Source organism: Brachionichthys hirsutus, chromosome 1 (assembly GCF_040956055.1).
Source record: "Brachionichthys hirsutus isolate HB-005 chromosome 1, CSIRO-AGI_Bhir_v1, whole genome shotgun sequence".
NCBI classification, from domain to species: Eukaryota; Metazoa; Chordata; class Actinopteri; order Lophiiformes; family Brachionichthyidae; genus Brachionichthys; species Brachionichthys hirsutus.
The window spans coordinates 8,192,385-8,215,202 of NC_090897.1; the positions used below are offsets into that span (position 1 = coordinate 8,192,385).

Sequence of the window (22,818 nt, forward strand, 5' to 3'; positions counted from 1 at the left end):
CATAATCTACAAAACAAAAATATATGATGAAGTATATATTTTATATATTTTCACTGGCTGCATCATGACTGCCCACACATTATTTGACTGTGAAATCTTCTATATGCTTGTTAAACTTTCATTGGCTTTCGCTATTCAGAAGTACAACATACTCACAACTGCTGAGTCCAAGCAACACAACTTAAACTTTGACAAGTTACATGTGAAACAGAGGGAAAGGTAAATGTCGAGTAAGGCAGTGTGGCTTTACAGTAAATCTATCAAATCTATAGAGAAGGATATCCTTTTAGCTTAGACATGCACTGACCGCCAAAAAGGACGCAAAGCTTATTGGTCAGGTTTCTTGACCAGTCCTGTATTGCACTGACAGAGGCTGGAGAAGCAGTCAAACATGAAATAGTTATCACACACAAACAGGCTGTTGGCAACCATAGCTGCGCTGCTTCCATGAAAAATAAAATGCATCCACTCTTATGCTCTCTGAGGCCGGAGGCGACCTCCAGAATTGCGTTGGTCTGTGCATCCAACAACACAGCTTTTTCCGATTTTCTCTCTGTCCTTCAATGTTGTTCTCTCAGTTCCTACACTAGCAAATCCATTAAAATTCTTGTTGATATTGCATTTCTTGTTGAATTCCATGTTTTCTGACCTTGGCAGCACACACACACACACAAAAAAAAATTGTCAGGCTGTTTCATTCCTCTGTTTTTGTGCTGGGGGCCACATAAATCCAAAAGTATGTGCATGAGCTCTTAAAATGTTTGTTTTTTATTTTTCCCCTGGAAGTGTGGCGATTTATGAATCTGATCGCAGCCTAAATATAGGCCATCAGAAACGAGGTTGATGAATGCGGGTGTATTTTATTGTGTGGTTGAAAATAACATTCTTACAATACATGTGTTTGTGTCTCCTATATGAAATGTGCTAACACAACGTGGAGATGCATAATAAAAAGATGTTGAGCTGATCAATACCAGTGTTTGAATCTTCTCTTACTAAAAGCAACAGAGTGAATTGCTCATCAATTCAACATTGGTGAGTGGTGATCATTTGTTTCTCATGTCCAGCTCATACATTATTCCATATTGAAAGGATAATACTGGGAGGCAATTACACCTTCCATGACTGCAGTCATTGAGCTATCATTGTTAAATAGAAGAGAATAGTGAGTGATATTTACTTTTATCAACTGTCTTAGTCTTCTGTTTACACTGGGAGTGAACTGTGATCCTAACCAGATCCCATAGGAGTTTCCAGTTTCCCCACTGGTAAAGCTCCACTGAACACAGTACTGGGTAATTAGGTCTGACACAAGCCTTCGGCATGTGGAGGGCAAAGTATTGACTAATGGCTCTGCCTTATGACAGATATAGTTCCGTATTGATATCTGCGCTTCTGAGTTTGCATCCAATTAAATAATTTGAGAGACAGAATCCAGAGTCAGTTACTCATGTGACATCAATGCAATGAGAGAGAGAGAGAGAGTGAGATAGATGAAACAGAGAGGGAGGATCAGGAGGCTGCCAGGCAGACAAAGCATTCACAGACACCGTCAAGAGGACCTAGCGCCTATTTAATTACAGGCAGAGCATGCTGGGAAAGAGCACAGAGCATCACTAGGACAGAAGGACACAGACTGCCAGGGGGCAGTCAGGATATGATTAGTATGATCATAAAAGCAAAGACATGGGAAGGAAAGGACTCCATAATCACAACCTGGATTCATAATTCACAGAATGTCTCATCCTGACAGGGTCAGTACAAATTCAAGTTTTGATTTAGATTCCAATTATTTTTGGGGGGGGGTAGAGATCAAAAAATATGACAGTGGCAGAACAAAACATGACTTGTGTGAGTGATGTTGAATACAGTTTTCTGGGGTGCAATTTCCATAAATAGGAAAATCAAACTGATAAAGACAGAACGAGCTGCTCTACAGGTTTAAGATTGAGAGCTAGAAACAAGCAGTCATTGCACAAGAAACTGGGAAATACACCGCAGATGACTAATTCAGCCACTGAGTAAACACGGTCTCACTACAGTCTTCAACTATTTCATGGTTATCCCTACAATTAAGGGTGTCTTCTAATGGTAAATGTGTCATGAAATCTTAAACAGGAACAGCAACGTGATTGTGCTATTGGGAGGGCAGTTGGCCAAGGTGGTCTCAATAGCAAACCCTACATGTTCATTTGTTTGTTTTTTAACAATACTCTGCATTCATCTTTCCTCAGCTGTCGATTTTTTTTCTTATGTATTCAACATTTTCAATAACAAAAATGGATTCATTTAGAATTCAAGCAAGAAACAAGTTCTGTTTGGGGGGCTTTGCAAGTAAGCTATTGGACTAACCCACATGAGAAGTTTCCAGCAAACATTCAAGTGACACTACAAGACAGGTGCTGGCTGTAGATAACTGCGAGAAAGACGTTTAGGAATGAAGAGAGGCATCAGCGCGTCAGCACGGGCCCCGGGGACAATGTGTCTCAGATGGGATCCTATCAGAGCTGGCCAGTACCCTACCTCAGGCCAGAGTAGACCCATCTGGTGTTTCTCACCTCAATGCAATTTCAATTACCGGTAGTTAAATCAATATTACAAAATGGCAGTCTTATCCAGATTTGTTTTCTTCGAAATTTCATTTCATCCCATCTCCAGACCATTTGAATTATTCCTCAACTTTGTGGCCTAGTCACAGAAACTTGGCTGCTTCCTCCAGGGAAGTTGTACAACCACAGCACATGCACTGGCATTTAGATTGCAATTAATACTTGTGTATCTGTGTATTCTTGCATTCATTTAATGTGTAATGCAACAAGGGCATTGGGACTGTGAAAGCCCACGGCTGTCTATACTCGCTGCACCCTGACTCAAGAATCTGGCTTGTTGTCATTTCTCCCCACTGAGTGCTCAGTACAGCACACAAAGATACCCATTCTGCAATGTCTAATGCAAACAGACTAGGCAGCAGCACTGAAGCAGAAACTATGATCTCCGCAGGTGTTGCTGCTGCTGCTGCAACTCAAGTTTACAGTCCAGCATCATTGACCTTTGGTGTATAGAAGACAAAATAGCCCCTGTAAAATAAAAGTGAAAATATAATCACCTCATCATCACTTTTGAATGTGAGAATTTCATGTTGTTTCAACTCTAGCAGGATATATTGTAATGTGATCCAAACCCTACGCAGAAAAATAAATCTGAGAATGCCATCCTTATAACTGCCTATCTTTATAAAGCAAGAGGATGAGGCCAGGTAATGAAAAATCATGTGGAAGCAGACATCAGGCATTTGATGCAGAGTAGCCACTGCTCACTGGTAGCAGAAAATCACAGGCTGACAAACAAACAGAGTAATAGCCTCAACCGGCATGAATCCTATACCTGGAGAGAAAATGAAGTTGATGAATTTGATAAGGGCCAACAGGGAGCCTTCACTCTTTGACAGGTAGAACTAAGGAATTTGTCACTGGTTCAAAAACTTATCTAATTTTTTGAACAACACACTTGACTTGTGAAAATCTCCTAGATTGGATTTTACGTAGGTCACATAATGTGTAGATGGGGAAAATAAACAAGGGTAATGGAGGGATTAGAAATCTATGAAATGACAATTGGCTTTATCTCTGCATTACTGTGATGCACAGATAGCAATATTCAGTTTGCAAAAATAGGCAAACAGACATCTTAACAGAGGCTTGGAGCAATGCAATTTAATAATACACAAAGTGAAGGGGAAACTATCATTTCAACAACTAACGACTGATGCAATAAGAGCATTCTCTACCACCCTTTCAGCGAATGTTTAACAGCTACATTTAGAAGACTCATGAAAATTCAAACATTGCTGCAAGTTTCTGCAGGCTCATAGACTCTCAAGATGTTAATTGGGAAATATGGAAAAAATTAATTGAATACACCGTAACAAGTTTGTTTGGTAATTGGATGAACCCCCAATGTGTTTCGCATTCGGCTCTGTGAGCCTTGCTGCATCTCTGCTAGCCTCATTGGATGACTGTCTCTCATTAGTACTTGATGATGCTGTCGATTTTTGGCCTTGCTATCCGCCACATACTGCTGCAGCTGTCGAGTCCACAGCATCGGGCATAGCTCGAGGAAGAGTAATGTTATTCATAATGGCACTTCACCAGGTGTCTACAGTACATTTGCAAATAACAGTTTTCACTACAATGCTCGACTTGTATGAATTGAGTATTACAATGCTCTCTGGCCTGATCTTATCTATCATTAATCCAAAACTCTAGTATCCAACACTTGCCACCACCAGCAATCCCCACAGACCCCGTCAGCCATGCTGTGATGCCAAACATGAAATTGTCTGCAAATTGCTAGATGTTGTCTGCCTGCCCCAGGCTCTGCCATTTGAAGTTTTGCCACCTGTGCCTCTGCAGTCTTCCTGTAATTCAACAACTGATCCAAATGAGGGAAACTTTTCTGTGCATAACAATGAATTTTGGAACCACCTGCAATCTGTGATGAAAATCAATTATAGTTACGACACTATGCATAAGCCCATGTCTTTCGGTGACATTGTTTGCCCTCAGGCTTTATTTAAGCCTTTCATTGTTGGACAGCATGTTGTGCAGCAGGTATTATTTATGATATGTGTTTGCTTGCCAGGTAGCACAGAGGCTTTAGAGAGGATGTTAAGAGGGAGCGACAGAGAGGAAGCGACAACTCTTTGCTAAGGGTTCATTCAGACCTCACAACCGATAGCAGGCTGAAACCGAGTAGCTCACACTCTTAATCCTGCCTCCTGCTGGTCTTTGTTGATGACATGTGGAAGGGATATTATCCAAATTAACTGCTTTCCCCCATTGGTACGAAAGCCTTGGTGGCCACCTTGCCTATTAATCTGAGATGAAGTTGAATTTGGGGAGGAGCAGGATAACAGGTGCATGGATAGAGGGTGAAAGTAATGGATACAACAGACTATTAATGACAATTTGGATAGTTGTGGATCTGCCTCTAGTCAATTTGAGGCTCCATATGCTCCCTTGGAGAGTTGATTTGTAGCGGATTCAGATGTATCAGGAGTCCAACCTAATGCATCGGTGCCTGGCCAATAGCAGATCAAACATTCAAAAGTTGTATAAAGGTTATATTCATGAGCGAAATTTACTAGATAAAAGGAAACCACCCCAAAAGGAGTTAGTAAATATTTTGCATTTAGGCATATTCAGATATCAACAATATCGTTTTAGTAGAAAGTAAATATCTTCCTAATCAAATTGCCTTCAGAGCTTTGTCATAATTATGCATTGAGCATTATATTTTGGCTCATTGCTCTGTGTTGATTAAATCCTGTAGACTCTACAAAGCATTCATCTGAACTGAGCTGAAACACCAAACAAAAGGTTCAAATGACTCACTTATTCCTCTCCTCACCCCTTCAATGTAATGCATAACGAAGTCGAATTAGAATGTGTAAAGTATAGCTTCCTTCCTTCCTTGTAATTAACTGCAGCTTAAGAGTAACAGGTTTGGTGGCCTCATTCTTACACTAAATAAATCACCACTAACTAACCCTATTCACTGCCTCACTTAAACAGAGGATGATGAATGTGACCAATGCGCCACCTCCTGCCACCGAACTGTATTCAACTTGGGCATATTTAAACCTACATTTAAATTTTTGTGTACCAGTTACAATGACAATAAATATGTATCTTATCTTTATCTAAAGTTATTGTGTGTGTGGAGTGTGGACCAATACACTCCGCTGTACACATTGATTGTTGCAACTTTTGACATGCTGGTTGATTCTGTGTGATGATAAATATATGCCGTCACCAGTTCTATAAGAACTATGATTTGTGTGTGTGTGTGTGTGTGTGTTATATTATGGAGTGATAAGTATGCAAACTGATTGTAAATTGGCTGAGCAGCAAAATAACTACTATTTAGTGCGTAACATTATTTCACAACATATCGAGATTAAAAACCATAGCCTTGGGTAGGTGATAACCGAGCTATGGAGAATGAATGTAGAAAAGTTAATGAGAGACTGATAAACTGCAAGTGTCCCACAGTATTGCGAAGGATCTAATGCTGAAATATCAGGAAGCAGTTAAGGAAGCATTAGCGGCTTATTAATCTGGCCTCCTTTGTAGATCCTTCCTAGCTCTAGGGTGCTTTTCAATATTATTGACTTGTTAACCCCCCTTCTGGTCATTGCAGTGAAGACTCCCTCGATAATTGTTTTTAAGTGTTTTAACTGTGCCCAAACTGTCACTCTTAAGGTGGCTGAAAAATAGTTTTTTGTTGTTGTTGTTATTCTTTCCCATGTTGCTGGAAGAGGTTTTAACTTCTAAGGTCCATGTGAAGCCGAATTTCCCCGAGTTGGCTGCGGTATCATTGGGTCTCAAGTAGTTCTGAGTGAAACAGGACTGGGAAGCAGGGCATTACATTAGTGTAATATCCCATGTTAATGCATTCCGGTTCAATAGGAGGAAATGTGAATAGTTTAATTGCAAATAACTAAATTAATTATTATTATTATTAGTATGATACTGTGGTTTTTTTTTTTTTTTTTTTGTAGGTTAACAATATACTACTGTACGTTCGGCTTGTCCCGTGAAAGGTTGCCACAGCAACCCAACTTTCTCCACTTCACCCTGTCCTTTGCATCGTCCTCCCCAACACCAGCCACTCTCATGTTCTCCCTCACTCCGTCCATGTATCTTCTCCTGGGTCGACCTCTAGCCCTGTTTCCTGGCAGTTCCATCCTCAGCATCCTTCTACCGATATAGTCCCTGTCTCTCCTCTGGACATGTCCAAACCATCCAAGTCTGGCTTCTCTGACCTTATCTCCAAAGCGTCTAACCTTCGCTGTCCCTCTTATTGTCTCATTTCTAATCCTGTCCAACCTGGTCACTCCCAAGGAGAACCTCAGCATCTTCATCTCCGCCACTTCTAGCTCCACCTCCTGTCTTTTCCTCAGAGCCACTGTCTCTCAGCCGTCCATCATGGCTGGCCTCACCATTGTCTTTCCTTTCATCCTCGCTGACACTCTCCTATTACAGAACAGAGCACACCTGCTACTTTCCTCCACCCGTTCCAGCCTGCCTGCTCACGTAGGTGAACAATACAACAATTAAAGTGATCTAAAATGTTTGAAAAAAAACATTGGGCAAACGGCATTACGACTGCCATGACGTAAACAAACAAATATTCACTGCAATGCTGATGATACACAATTATGTTTGAAAATGTAAGACTTCACTTAAAACCATTCTGATAAATTTCCAGAACACGATTTAAAGTGCCAAAAGTTAATTACAACAATACTCAAATAATCATTTATATATATATATATATATTTGCCTATTACCTCAATTAAATTGCTTTGCCATGAAGATGACACACCGTCTCTCAGTTTAAAGGCACTAATTTCACACCAATTTCAGTTTTTAGTCATAGGTTCAGGGAGCTGTTCAAACTATTGACTTTTGGAAGAGGACTTTTTCTCGATGTAGTAATATTTTTTTTTCCACAATAATAAGATCAATGTTTTAGCACTGAACCTTTAAAAAAAACAAAAAGTGTCTTTCAAAGTGTGCCACTTACAGGCATAGTCTGTCCTCCATGTAAGCTGTTGATGGCCGCCTGTGCTTCTGTGTGGCTGGAGAATTTGACAAAGGCACAGCCTGTAGAGAAAGACAAAAAACAACAACAACATCATGTGAGGTGAGGAACATCAGGCAGCTGGCTTTGAATGTGGGAAGAAACCACCTTTCACTACCACAATATGCCCATGTTGTTTGGTTTGTAAATATATTATGCCATTTGTGTGTTCATGGAATAACTGAATAATTAACTGTAGTAATGGCACTTGCTGCATGGAGCATCCTGCCCCTCACCCATCTCTAATTCCTCCGCCTCCACTTCGGAGCATAGAGCCATGGCATTTACTACTCTATTGTTTGTGATTATTAATCTGTTTAATATTTACACATTTTGATTTGTGTGCAGTCACTCCTTAAATAGATTATTATGACAAAGGCAGAGTATTATAATCTGCCTATCTAACCAAATCTTTGCTTGCATGTCATTTTCAATAGAAAGAGACTTTGCTCAAGGGGCATTGAAATCATCTTCAATCTGTTGTGTAGTTTAATGTGCAGGAGGGTAAATCAACATAAAACTTTGGCTGGAAGACAAATGAATGGGTGTTGTCAGCACTGTTCCAGGAGTCTCATTACATTAACGCTTGAAATTATGTTGCAAATGATTTAAATGGAGAATAATAATATACACAATATGCTACATATCTTAATCACGGGATTAAATAGGCCATCAATGTGTAGGTATGGAAAGGCACTAAACTTCCCAAATATAAAGGGAATGCTAGTGAACTGAAATACAGTGCAAGTGAAATGTGGTAATTTTCCAGAAGCCATTAAATTAAACAGGAGCAATTTCTCTGAGTTTTATGGTCGTCATAGACTGCACGGTCTTCTCTTATGTCCTATTTTTATCCTTGCCTTCAGGTAGCTCATGTGTTAAGTCAAGAGATACCTAATTAACAAACTCATGGATTAATTTCTCCTCTTTTTTTCTTCTATACCATTGTGAGACCCAGGCAGTCGTATCACATTCACATTTTCCTGCCTTGTTCAAGTTCTCAACTGCTTCAGCCTGTCTGCTACACGTCTTAATATACATTTCTCTATGCATCATTTAAATGATATAGACACCAGTTGGTAGGCTCAGAATATGTTTTGTGTCATGTATTTACTATTTCCTTCTTAATTTAATCGCTCATCTTCGTTCAGGGACATATGCAGTATATGTTCAATCAATGTGGGATCCCCCCCCCGAATAGTTTACATCCAAATTCCAAAAGGGAACAATTCAAAAATGTGGTGAGTTGTAAAGGGCCTGTGTTACCTGTGCTACTAAATGTTGTCAAAGCTGTGAAGATCTACATTGAGGAAAGTAAATAAGTCAAAGGATGTGTTGACTCGGACACTCGATAACGCTGTACTTAATTTGAATACCCTTCTTATTAGAAGCAAAGGAGTTCTTTTGTCCAACTGAATTGCAACGAGCCGATTCCACGATGATAATGCCTGGATTCATCAGGCTCAAATTGTGAAAGAGTGGCTCAGGGAGCATGAGACATAATTCTCACACCAGAATCCAGAACTAACCCCACTGAGAATCTCTGGGGTCTGCTGGGGAAGGCTTTGTGCAGTGGTCAGACGACTTTCATCAATACAAGATCTTGATGAAAAATTAACACAACACTCGATGGAAAGTATCTGAGTATCTCTCAACATTGCAGAAGCTTTCTGAAACAATTCCAAATCCATGATGAAAGCTATAGGTGGTCAACAGATAAAGATTAGAGGGTGACCTTCTTGTTGGCAAGGAATTGTATTATTGCAGACGTCCAGTGACCCCCACAGCTCTGCATCATTGAAAAATACTCAAAACTTCACAGTTTAGGTATATTTTGGGAGAACTTGTATCTCCCTTCCACCAAAAAAAAAAGCGCCAACAAAAAAATCATATATTTATGGTATAGCCTTGTTTTTCCTGACGAAAAAAAAGTTAAGGGGCAGAAAAGACAGCATCTCAAAAGAACTGGAAGTGCTACAGCCTCATAAATTATAGGACACATTTGAGTTTTTGAATTTGATTGCTCAGAATAGGTTTTGGGGGATTGTATTCCTTTCAAGCGAGAGGATCTACATTGCCTTTTGAAATTCTCGGGGTAATAATATGTATGCATGAATTCCGTCCCGCTGGATGGGTGACATTTATAACACAACTTAATTATAGACCTAAAAGCCGTCTCTTTATTTTTCCTGACAATTTGAAGCTCTATTCAACTCGGGCAGCAAGTGTTGCACTTTGAAAGTACTTTGAGGAGCACTGCCATAGAGAGATGGATGTTAAACTTCTCGGCCTTTTTATTGGGTGAAGAGGGGTGGTGAAACGCCTCTGAGTAGCATAAATTTACATCAACAGGGGACAAAGCCTCTATCATGGAACAGATAGCACTGTCAATTTCAAGGTCTGCCTCATTCAAATTATGCTAACCTTATCCCAAGCGAGGTGGCTGGCAAAATAATTTGCTGTAACATTCCATAATGATTGGGTGGGACTGTTGCACAGTGAGTGATAGGACCAGTTGCCTATATAGATATGAGACCTTTGTTTCAGGTAAGATTACTTATTTAACATTGCTCCAAAGTCTTTCTATTTAATAGATGGAAGTCTGAAGAAAATGTCATGATCAAGCCAGTGGTAATAGAGACAAATACCAACACAGGAAACCTATTGCATGTGAAGAGAGGACAAAAGAGAGAGAGAGAAGAAGTCTGAATTGGAGGAGGGTGAAAAGAGTGTGAATGAGGGGGGAATCTAGTTCCTGTCCGAAACAACAGCACCTGCCTTATTTCATTTTATGTGCTGTCAATCAGATTGATGCATCTGAGCAAACAGGAAGAGAGGGATCTGGGAGAGGCTGAAAAGAGGACCCCCCCCCCCCCCCAGAGAAACAAAGAGAGTGGGCTGGCGGGGCAATGCTGAGCGACAGACCCAGGTTTAACAGAGAAAACAGATGCTGGCACAGGAAGGTATGTAAACTATTGGATGCTTCCTATAGGTCAGGACATTAAATAATATATCATATGCAAGAGAGCAAAGAGAAAGCAGAGAGGTTATATGCAATATCTTTGGCATTATTGCTCCATGTGTGGCTGTGAGACAGAGAACCATCAAAGAATGACGGGGAGCCTCCAACACCCAGTCACAAGTGCACCGCATGTTTCAAAGGTATTTTCAACATGGCCACACTCTTCTAAATAAATAGCACATAAGCTGCAAACATGAATGTAGAATCTGCACCCGAACACTGTCAAATCTATTGCAGAGTGAAAGACAGCAGCAAAACCCTGAGCCTGACTGCTTTATTTACAATAGGATATTATCGTCCAATGATGTCTCTGGGGGATGATGACAGAGATGTGGGAAACAAACATGATTACACCACTCTGGCTTTCAGAACCGGGGGAGGTGGGAGCAGGAGGAGAGGAGTAAAAAGAGAAGAGAGGTGTTGTGTCATGTCTTTAATGAGTACAAGCCTAGGGTGGGAGAAGCTGCCCTTATAAAGAGACAATGTGAGAAGTTCAGGAGGATTGGAAGGAGAAGTAGAGTGAGAACAAGAAGAGAATAGAAAACATAGTGAGAGAAAAATGTGGGAGGGAGGCGGTGTCAGAACACGGTGACAATGAGGTATGAAAGAAATGCGAGTGAGACACATAGGAGGTGAAAAAACAGAATAGCTGAAGGACTGGATGAGTTATTCCGACGAGTAGAGAGAATTTCAGACAATGTCAGGGAGTGTGCAGCGGGTGAACGATGGTTCTAAAAATGTAAGGAGCAGAAGGAGAAATGGACAGACAGACAAAGGAATAAAGAGGGGCAAGCAGCGGGGTAAAAAAGCGTGGGAGGTGTGTGGGGTCTGACCCTTGCTGGCCCCATCGGGCCCTCGCAGGACAGTGCACTCCTCTATTTGGCCGAAGGTCTCGAACAGCCGCCGCACGTCGTCCTCGCTCTGCTGCTTGCCGAGCATTCCCACAAACAGCTTCCTGTCTTCTGGATAGGAAGAGGGGGAGGGGGGAGGAAGGAGGGAGGTCGGAAGAGAAGACAGGACAGACGATTGTTTCCGAACTCGTGCGACTCAAACCCCAACATGCCCTCTTTTATCAGCATTCTGCTGTGTTGAGTTGGCACTGCAGCTGCTGTTGTTCTTGCTGTTGATCTCACTGTTTGGTGCTGCCGCCACCCCCCCCCCCCCCCCAAACTTAGATATTCTGTGCTCCTGTTTCCAGTGAATTATTCAAGTCTACCGGTGATCTTTCAGGTAACGACATTATAAATTCTATATATGCTCCATGCGTCTAGAAAGAAATGTAACCAAGATGAAGCGTCATAGCCAGTGTTCACTGGTTTCTCATTAAACTTCATTCTCAGCCACCATGACATGCCAAATTGTAATGCACTCATATTTTTACATTATGGGTGCTTATAAGAAAGTCGGCAAACAAAGTCAAGTAGAATTAAAAAATGAACATGATGCTGTTCATTACCAGCAATGCTACACAGTACAGCTTTATCCATTACTTCTGAGCAGTCAACATAGTTTACAGATTTTTCATTTTTTTTACTCCAACAATTGCACCAAATAAAGAACTGAAGTTAAGTTAATATCCACACAGTGTAATTCAGATGGATAATTTGTATAACTACTTTTTTTTTTGCGCAGGAGTCTAAGGAATATACGAATAAACAACCAAAATAAGCATGACCTATTGGTTCATGATGATGTTTATTTAAAACAAAGCAAAAACAGTCCTATAATGAAAGCTGTGTTTCCTAATGCAATATGAAACCCTTTCTTATGAAAAGGGTCCAGGCAATTGCAGTCAGTGGTTGGCATTGTGGCATCTGGGCCTTGCGTTCTGCTGTATCTGTCATTAACAGACTGAAAATAATCAGCCACATTGTGTGCCAAGAATACAAAATGTTGGACAGGTGAAATGCAGGCAAAGGGGTCAGATCTACTGAATAATGGTCATAAACAAACGTTCAATCACTTCTAGGTATGAATTATGGAAAGAGATATAAATATTAAGAAAGTAGACAAGGAAAGTTACGGTGAAAAAAAACAGTCCAAATTGTATAATCAAAATGTCGGCTGGTTTAGGTTGATTTTCCTTTTACCCCCAACTGATGCTCAACTTGTCTGAAATTTACAGAGTTGCTCCTCATTAGGTTTGAATATCTTCACCACTACTGCAAGTCATGGTTGCTTCCTTAGCTCTCGAGACTCCGGAGACTTATGGGCTCCATACCACTAAATGCAGGCCAGTCAGAAAGCGAGATGATTGTAATTAATCTTCCCAGTTCCCTGGCATTAGACAGAGCATTCATCTTATTTGCATCATTTATATTATGCAGCTATTCAGCTGTATTGTGGAATGAAATGGATACGAGCAAGAACCTATCACCAGTACTGATGGGAAGTGGCAGGAAGAGGAAGAGGAGTTTATTGGAAATGACACTGTTGATCTTCACTGTGAGTCATTTGACTGGTGGAGAGAGGGTGAGGAGGAGAGGGCGAGCGCATCATTTGGGCCTCAACAGATGTGATGCCTCCTGTACCTGCCAGCGGCCATTAGACGCAGCTGTTCTAAAAATAAAGCGCCAGTCCTTGTTTTTGGTTTTTTTTGCAGCTGGAAAATCAGATCCTTTTACATTCGTAAAGTTCAAATGAGACACGTGCCTGCTACCCACTTAGCCACACAAATGAGCACCTGCATAATCAGTGAGGTCATGCTGGCTGGTTTCTTCTGGTGGTGTTGTAGCTTCGCTGTCGGTCTGTAGTCTGTAGTCACGCCTCGCACAGCAGGGATTATAACCCCTCACCAGCTGAGCCGGGTGCTGCTGCTCATTACTGTTCTTCCTCTCTTGGAGGAAGCCAGGTTTGTGCGTGAGACGGGCAAGGCAGACTGTTGACTGGAATTTTACAAAGAGTGACAGGAGAACAGACATCTAGCTGGATTTCAGGCATCAGGGAAGGAGCTATGTGGCCTCTAAATTCAACCCCGAACAGGTGCTACAGAGAAATGAAACTGGCCACCGCCACTGGTCGAAAATTTGAAACAAGGCAGCAGTTCATCCTATGCACATGTGATTTATCCTTGAGTGTCCCGCCATCCTTCACATTTTTACTGAGGTGTCTTACAGCTTAAATGGGCAGAGCGCAGTTTTACAGGCGTCCTGCTGTGTGTTAATGTTTTGGGACAAAAGTCTCATCTCGGTCCTGGCCTGAGGAGATCTAATGGCGGCTTTACATGGCTAATTAACAAGCCATGAGCGAAGTAATGAACTTTCCAAATGTGCTGGCAGACGCAAAAATAAATTACACCCCAGTGAAGGCATTAAAGGAACTGCGCGTGTACTTTGCGAGTCTTCCTTTGGGAGAGCCACAGCGAGGAAATGAATTCACAGCCACTTTTCATTGCCTGACCTAAGAGCGTCTCAGTCGGCCCACTGCACGCCCCAGCCAGTGTATAGATTGATATTCATTTGTCTATTTTGCACCTGTCTTCATAGAAGCCCATTTCGGATTTTGCAAGTTCCTGCTCATCTTCTGAGGCCACTTACCGGTGTTAAATTGGTATTTTATGAATGTGAATAAATATATTTTAATGCACCCTCTGCACAAGTCAATGGCTCCATGACTTCAAGCGTTATCGTTAACAGCGTTGGAAAGCATATATATATATATATATATATATATATATATATATATATATATATATATATATATATATATATCTTTCAAAAGTACAATCATGCATTTGCATTAAGAGGGGTTAGGACCTCCTTATGGAACTGTATAAGGATAAAGAAGTATAGTAGAACTCATTGAGCTCCCTGTTTGACCTCTTTGTACTTATTTCTCATTGAGAGGGTCACATCTTAATCTTGTGACAGGACAAAAGCCATAGCTGGGCAACGTTTGAACTCCAGAGTCCTTTGTTAAACTCTCAAGAGACGTATGTAATCGCCCGCGTTCAAACTTTGCCACTCCTTGAAAATAATGTGTGAACATGTCTGTGTGTTAAGGGTATGGTAGTGATGAAGCCTGAATATCTATATCTATATTTGTAAATTTGTGTATTTGCAATAGTCTGTGAAATGGTTCCATGTCGGTCTCCAGCCATGTCCAAGCTGTGGTGACATGTGGACAGCCCCATTTTATGAATGAAAAGAAAAGGGGATCAAAAAAAGTTATCAAAACACTACTGACATCTTGCTTGTCTTAGGAAGCCTTTTCATTTCAGTGGCTGCTATATTAAAAATTAATGGATTTTGACCAGACGCCATACGCTGTCAAGATTGATGCTTCTCTCCGTGGAATAAAGTGATACTTGTGTTGTTGGCTGCAGTCTATGCATATAGAGTGTTCTTTACCCCTCTTTCCCATCACTCTCTGTGTAACTTCATCTGTTCAGGCAAAGAGCCAGTTGCTGTGAAGTCTACTCTTCAAAATGTTATGCTTTGATTTTCTATTTTCCATAAATGCAAATATTACACACACATGTATATCACACATGGAAGCTAACAGATAGGGTATACAAAATGTTTGGAATAATTATTTTGTAGCACTGACTTATTGTTTGGTTGTTTGTTTTTGTCTGTCTTTAAGTACATTCTACTGTTTCAGTTGTGTAAGGGAAGGAGCCTCTCTGTAATCAAAATTAACGTCCCAAACATGAATCATCTGAATTAGGCTGCTTGAATTGAAAAATAATAATTATTTGTTGTAATAGTAAATCTGTTGTTGAATCAAAAGTCGGATTCTTAAAATATAGCTGGCTGAGGTGAAATGTATGGATGTTATGAGGAGAAAATATGATCAAATGCATTATTTATTTATCTTATCACAAGAGCTATCATAGCCATTGCCCAGATGTTTTCTCAAAAGTAATGGTCAGATTTTCCACATTTCCTGCTAGCAAGGTGAGGCTTGAACCAAGGGAAGATCTCATTCAATATCCCTGTGATTCTGGATAACGGGGGGAATGATTTTCAGAAATTACATTGATCCACATTTTGTTAATTTCAGGGTGTCAACATTTTTCCTAATTACGCAAAACCTACTCTACTTATTTCCACAAAACATACATTGTAGGGTGGGACATGGATCAGGTGAGCTCAAATGATGTATACAACAGCTTTATTCGGCCTTCGGTGTGATCAATAGAATATCATTTAATACCCTGCAATGGATTGATTAAAAACAAATCCCTGATTTATTTATCAGTACATGTGTCCCTGTGCCTCTCTGTGAGTTTCTTAGTACATATATCAACTTATACCCTGGTTTCTTGAGTTTTCAGAGTGTTCCACAACCGGTATCCAGAGGCACAGCGGGATCGTTTGGCTTAATTTGCATGTAAAGTGGAGCATGCTCTTTTGTGGGTGTGAGGTGCCTCCAGACAGCCCATCCCCAATGAGCTGCCAGACTGAGCCAGCCAGCAGCCCTCATTCTTCCCTTCCCGCTGAATTGGGGGTATGACAGCCCAGTGCGCAACATCTTAAGACCCTGTCAATCTCTTCACTTGCCCGACTGAGGTCAACTTTCTGACGAGCAGCAGGTTGGCAAGGACAAACGCGACCCGTTCACGAGGACGCTCCTCAGCCAGTCAGACAAAAGCAGAAATAAGATATTATTATGCTTACAGGGATTGCTGCGATCCTGGCTCTGTGTGTGTGGCCTGTTAAAAAAGTAGAAAGAGCTAATAAACAAGGACTGAGATTGTGTCACCAAATCCAATGACAGAGGTGCTTTGTGGAAGAAGTCAATGTGGATAGAAGTTACTGGCCATTGCATTGGAGTGTTGAAACCATCTTATCAGAGTTAATAAAAGAAGAGGGTGTTGCTGGCTGACCCATCATCTCTCTTCTCATCAATGCGGTCTCTAGTCTCACCGCCATGGCTACAAGAGTGAGACCTAGCTCCAAGATTGTGTTTAGATAATGGCCATCTCCAATCATAGATTATCTGGCCCCATCTTTTCCTCACACAGACACAGCGGCAGACAAGGTCAGGGGGGGGGGGGGGGGGGGGATTCCTGGCGAGGCGGGGAGCAGATAGGGATGGGGCAGCTCTGAGATGATTTACTGCTGAGATTCACTCAGCTGCCTCCATCACCCTCCGTTAACTTTCTCATCCTGCCTTTTTCTTCCCTTCGTGCTCCTTTTGTCTTCCATCTGACTCTTTTGTATTCCTCTATGGGTCTTTTACTGAATCCCCACATCTCTCTCTATCACTTGCTTCATCTCTCCATTTGCACTTCAGCACCAATGAGTCAGAAAGAGGAACAAAGAGAAATAAAAGAAAAAAGATAGCGAAAGATCGAGTACTTTCTTCAGTTGGAAAACATGGTGTGGGTTTCAAGAGGGGACATATTAGCATGTCTATACTCCCGTACTGACCACAGAGAGTGAACAAATGATGCATGCCTTGATTATGTCTAAATATGCACACAAAAAAGCGGTGTTGGCTGCATCAGATTAATTTGGACTTTGTGGGGGAGAGAGTGGCTGACTCAAGGGACAGGAATAGATTTAAAGGCTGTGACGCTCCACTCCCATGCCCTATTCTCTCTTGATAATCCAAGGGAAAAAAAATACAATAAAACATGACTCATTGCAACAGACAGCCAGAGTATCGTCTCTGTGATCCACAATGGCAGCAGAGCGGCGGGATTGTGTGGCGCATGCCCTCCTAGTCATTCTCTGAGCTCTAGTTTTACTTCTGCCCCTGACACTCACCACATCCCCAGAGAGAGGGGGTCTCTTGGGTACACTGAAGAAAAAAAGAAAAGAAAAAACCAGTCTACTAAAGTCTCCAAATGGAGTAATGTGCCCCGATGCCTGCATAAGCACATAATCGAGACCCCTGCACAAGTTCCCATGACAGATAATTGCTAATGCCTTGGTGCTGATGAATGCAACTCCATTCTAGAGGTGCAAATGTCCCACTTCAGCAATGGGTTTGACAATATGACCCCCCCCCCCACTGGGATTGGTGTACCTGACTGGTCTTCAACCTTCTTTCGATGAATCCCTCACAACTTTCGCTCCGTGAATCAGGGTGTCTTTTTTCCTTTAACCACAGGGCTTCATCGTAAATCTCATTTCATTGCCGTCCACTGCTGTGGTTTACTTCCATGGCCTGTCTGCTGACTTCCTGTTGCCATTAATACTCAATATCTCTGTTGGGGCCTAGCTGCTTGGTCTTATTTCATTCGGTACTGTGTCCTATTCTGTCCTCCTGTATAGAAGGTTCATCTGACAGGCAGGCAAGGAGCTGTGCCACCCAAAGAGTGCGCTGTATTTTATTCACAGTACCTGTTCATCTCCCTTCCCTTTCTGCTGAGGGTGGTAGGGTGGTAATTGATATTGGTACACATCCATCTTCCCCTCTTAAGTCTGAAATCCAATTTATATCGGAGAGAATGCCGATTAGCTATTGGCCAGGCCTTGTCAGTCAGACTTTGCCCGTTTTTAGATGACAGATAATTAACGTGCTGCCATGACAAAAATAAGAGCTACATTGGGTGTGTATCGCAATAGAAATGGGAGATCTGATTCACACTTGACATCATAAATCAGTGAAGTGGTTCAATCTAATCTGACCTAGGTAGTCTAAATCACCAGTCTGAGAAGAAAACACAGCGCAGACACAGACTGCTCCAATTAGGACCAATTCCACCCATGTACATCTTTAACCATCTTAATCTACATTAACCTCAGTCAAGTTAGTCACAAATTGCTTCAGAATGATCTGGTCAATCAGCATTTCAGTCAGACTAAAGATGGAGGGAGAAGGCTGTGCAAGTAAAGTGGTGGTGCGTCAAAGCAGAATAAACATTTAAATACTGCAAAATTGTAGGGAATTCCCGTATTAGATGGGATTCCACGACGTGATTCCACGCCGACATCACAACAGTATTATTATCACTGATAACACTTGAACGTCTCATTGGTGACGACACATAATGACGCTGAATAACAGGGGGTAAGATTGGCTGGGGCGGGCCCCGCCCGCTCAGGGGATGGGCCCATGGATATGTACACACGGAAACAGAGGGCGGCCCTTTGTTCGGACTTGAGACGCACACAAGGAACATGATCGAACCTCAGCGCTGATAATCTAAACCAATTTGTACTGATCTGTTTGTTATATAAATATTTTAATCTTTACCCACGTCCTCCTCATTTACTACGCGCCCACGAAGGAGAACAAAGAACCGGAAGAGGGTTTGGTAAAACCCTACAAAATGAAATCCACAAATTTTCACATTGTACAGAATCACATAACTTTGAGGTGGTTTAGCAAACTATAAAATGCAAGATAATCTGACAATGATGAGTTTCTGATCATGAGGAAAATATTTCAAATGTAGCTTGGATGGTTGTTGGAAAACTAGGCAGGGTGGAAACTGTATGCTGACTTTAAACAAGTTAAAAGGGACTCTACCACAATAATAATTTAGTTTATATGCTTAAACATATACTATACATATCAACAAAGAAGATCCAAGCTCCTTATATCATGGTAAATACCACTTTGAGACTTATTCTGTTTCTTCACGTAGCAACTAGAACCAACACATCTCGGATGTTTATACATTTTGTGAGTTTATGTCGTATCTGTGTCAGTGCATGTTTTGGGATGTGTCCCACCACCTCCAGTCCACCCCCGCCTCTGTCTGTCTTTCTCTAATTGGCCTTTCAACCTCTCCATGTTTTGTTGCCGTCTTTGTACCATTTCCAGTGAATGTCTGAGACAGCCCCCCCCTGTGCTGGCACAGATGGGAAGTCAATAGAAGCCTTGTGACCTATATTACAAGCTACTCTACCCTATCTGTGTTTCTCAAGTGAAATCAGAATAGTAAGGGTTGCTTGTGTGCTGTTCCTGTGTATTTGTGTTTATAAGTAAGCGTATGGGGAGGGGGGAAGCGGTGCAACAGAGACCAGGAAAAGGTTAATTACCTCCTCGTCCTTCACTGTCGGCTGGCTTCACCTGGATGGGCCGGTTCATCTGAAAAGAAAGAGAGTAATAGAAGGAGGGAAAGAAAGAGAGAAAGAAAAGGAAGGAAATCCCAGGTTAGCACGAAACGTTAGGAGGGACTGGAACATGATAGTACGCCAGAAGATAAGTAAGATGTGTCAGTGTTTCTGGTGTTAATGTCCTGCTCTTTGAGCCAAATGTTAAAACTCAAACAGTGACAATAGAGTAAAATAAAATAAAAAAAGCTACATTATGCCATACTAATATATTTTTTTAATACAGGGCACTGCTTCTTGAGATGACTGGATTTGTTTCACTGTTCAGTAGAATTATCACTTTTCGATGACAGCGCTACACTCGGCGTCAGATGGCATTTGGAGATTAATGCCATTACATCATCCACTGCTGGCCCCACAGGGAGAGGGCCTTTCAGGCTGGCCCTTGGTCTTTCTACACCCTCCTGGCACCAGACTCCCAGTCACCAGCTATATCCTGCTAATTTCTGACCCTCAGTCATCCGTCTTGCTCTGGCTCTGTCCGTTCCTCATCTCTTTCACCTCTCTGCATCGCAGCCAAAATATACCGCTGGTCTGGACAGCTAACCCCACCCCACCCTACCCCCGCCTCCTGCAAGCTATTGAGAGCCACTGAGCAGCAAAGCCATGCAACAGCTTGAGAAAGGTTAACAGTAGGAAATCGATAAGCAACCTTTTGAGGATCAATTCTATTGTGAGGGGAAAGCGGAAAGGCGCCGAGCTAACAGTAAAACCCTCTTAAAAACTGCCTGCCATGAATAAAAACTTCCCCCGGTTCTTCTTGGTTAAATATATTTCACAATGCCTGAAGTTTGAATTAGAAACCAAAGAACAGTCTTGTTCATGTAACCTTCTATGAAACTATAACATAAGAGCTATATAAGTCCTTTTTCCTGTATTAAGACCTATACTAAAAGACCCTTGATTATTCAGACTACACAAATACTTGTGTTTGGCATTTCATTTTATCTGTGGAATGGCATCTTCCCTGGCTTCGCTTCGATGTGGGTTTATCTCTAAATTGGCCAAGTGGACGAGACCAACATGTAATCAGTGGGGAATGGCTGACAGCACTGACCCCTCAAACCACTCAGTGAGTTCGGCACAGTGGCCCTCAGGCAACACAATGCTTGACCATGCGTTTGACCAAGATTGCTGAACATGTATAGACAAGTATATTTATGGCGACACCCTCGGGACGTCATGCACACATCCAGCAATATGCTCTGAACAATATGCCATGAGCGGTACTGTGATGTCTTACTGGAATTATGTCTTGCTCGCACATTATACACGATTTTGTAGCATAGTTATTTGGGTATCTTGCATTCCACACATACAGAAACGCTTGAATTGAAATGCCAACAGCTAAATGCTGAAATATTTTGTACTTAAATTTTCAGATTACATTTGAGTAAAGCAGATATGACAAAAAAATAAAAATATGTTGTGTCTCATTCACCTTTGACATTGTAATACTTGAAGGTTGAATCTAATGGAACTGCGCTTCTGTTTGGGAAAGAGAAAAAAAAAACTATGGTCTAGTTGCTTCAAAATCAACCTTCAAGGCTCTTCTTTTGAGAATTCTTGTGCCGCGGCGCTACATTTCTAAATGTGTCAGGGGCCAGCTTGTGGACGATAAAGGGAGCCTTTATTTTCATCTTCCTTATAAAGCCAGACAGGGGATGTCTTATTCATGGATATATAACCTTAATTAATAATGTACTGAATGTTAATGTATGAATCTAAGGTAAAGTTCACACAGGGTGAGATATTGATGTATGTGGCGCGGTAGTGTGCTGGAGAGAATTACGGTCAATTGGAGTATTGTAAGCATGAGGTTAATGTGTGTTCTGTATAAGTTAGTTTGTCTCAGTGTGTCTCAACAGCACATTGGTCTGGGGCAGAATTTGTCTTGCATTAGAGTTTTAGGGGAGCCTGAAGTCCCAGAATCCCCGTCCAGTGATCAGTCAGCTTCCAGGTCTTGAACAGCAGTGGATTGTCAGGAAGCTTCATTAGCAGCCCCTGAGCCACCGCAGCAACGAGAGTCATTAGACAATCCAAAAGTACACTTGGGGTTGCTAGGCTACCGAGCGGAGGTCGCCCCCCAGGTAGGTAAGCCAAGCCGGTCATTTGTCTGTAGGCTGTTAGCCAACCAACCGGCACTCCTTTCTTTCCTCTTTTTTTTATTCACTTTGATCCAATGAGGTCAAATGAAAGAACAGAAGTCTCATGTTCCATCATTACAATGAGTATTCAGAGTGAGCCTTCTGCAGCGACAAACTTCAGCAAGAGTTCAGCTTAATTCCAAACTACGGATTTGTGAGCTCACCTGCCTAAGGCATTTGTTGAGATGTCTGCTTCTCTGAGCTATCTGCAGCTGCTTTAAAGCTGCTTTCTACATGCATTTTCTTGTGCAAACATAAGTGTTTGCAGCACAGAAATCTTTCACCTTACTTCACTCTAGTCCTCCATACAAAAACAATCCTTCTCGCTCTTCTTTCTCCTCAGTGTCACGCACACAGAGACACACAAAAAAAAGTCTATGGGCTCAATGACAGCAGGTGGCTCAGGTAACGTTTTAATCCCTTATTACTGAGAGCAGGATTAGCCAACAGATCAAGGCAAAGTTAATTATATGAATTCATCAGAGGCTGGTCGAAGAAGCAGCCGGCTCTCCCCTAATGCCAGGGACTATCCTCTACTCGACCACCAGCCCTTCCCACATATGCAGTACATGCATGCACTTTAAAGAAGAGGAAATGTGACAATCTATCTGTCTCACAAGCTCATAAAGTCCTTGTTAGCTTTCCAGCGGTAGAAAACAAAGGTCATACACACAGTGGAGTGCCCAGTGGTCTAGGATAAATTACATCTACTACCTTTCTGTTGGGTCGAGCAAAATGAACTGCACAGACATTGGGGAGGAAGACTACAGGCTTTTTCATCCTGTAGACATGTGGCTGTCGAAGCTGAAAGGAGTTCAACACCCCCGTCTTACTTTATCTTTGTCTCTCTCTGCCCCTTTGGCCTCCAAAACCAATATGCTTCCCACCACAGACCCTTAATGGGTTGATCAATGCTGACAAATAGGCAGCTCATACTGTCTTGCCTGGAAACTTGTGGCACTGTGCCTGTGTGCTTCTGCACTTA

At 41.8% G+C, this 22,818-nt stretch overlaps 1 protein-coding gene across 1 annotated transcript in view; it reads right to left on the minus strand.

Annotated features, from left to right (window-relative positions):
- The window catches only part of celf6 (CUGBP Elav-like family member 6), a 104,428-nt gene that overhangs the window by 10,610 nt on the left and 71,000 nt on the right, over window positions 1–22,818 (minus strand). The window contains exons 3-5 of the mRNA XM_068752562.1: window positions 19,612–19,660; window positions 11,503–11,631; window positions 7,591–7,670 (exon numbers count right to left, since the gene is read on the minus strand). Of these exons, the coding sequence (XP_068608663.1) occupies window positions 7,591–7,670; window positions 11,503–11,631; window positions 19,612–19,660 (258 nt within the window). The remainder of the gene's footprint in view (window positions 1–7,590; window positions 7,671–11,502; window positions 11,632–19,611; window positions 19,661–22,818) is intronic.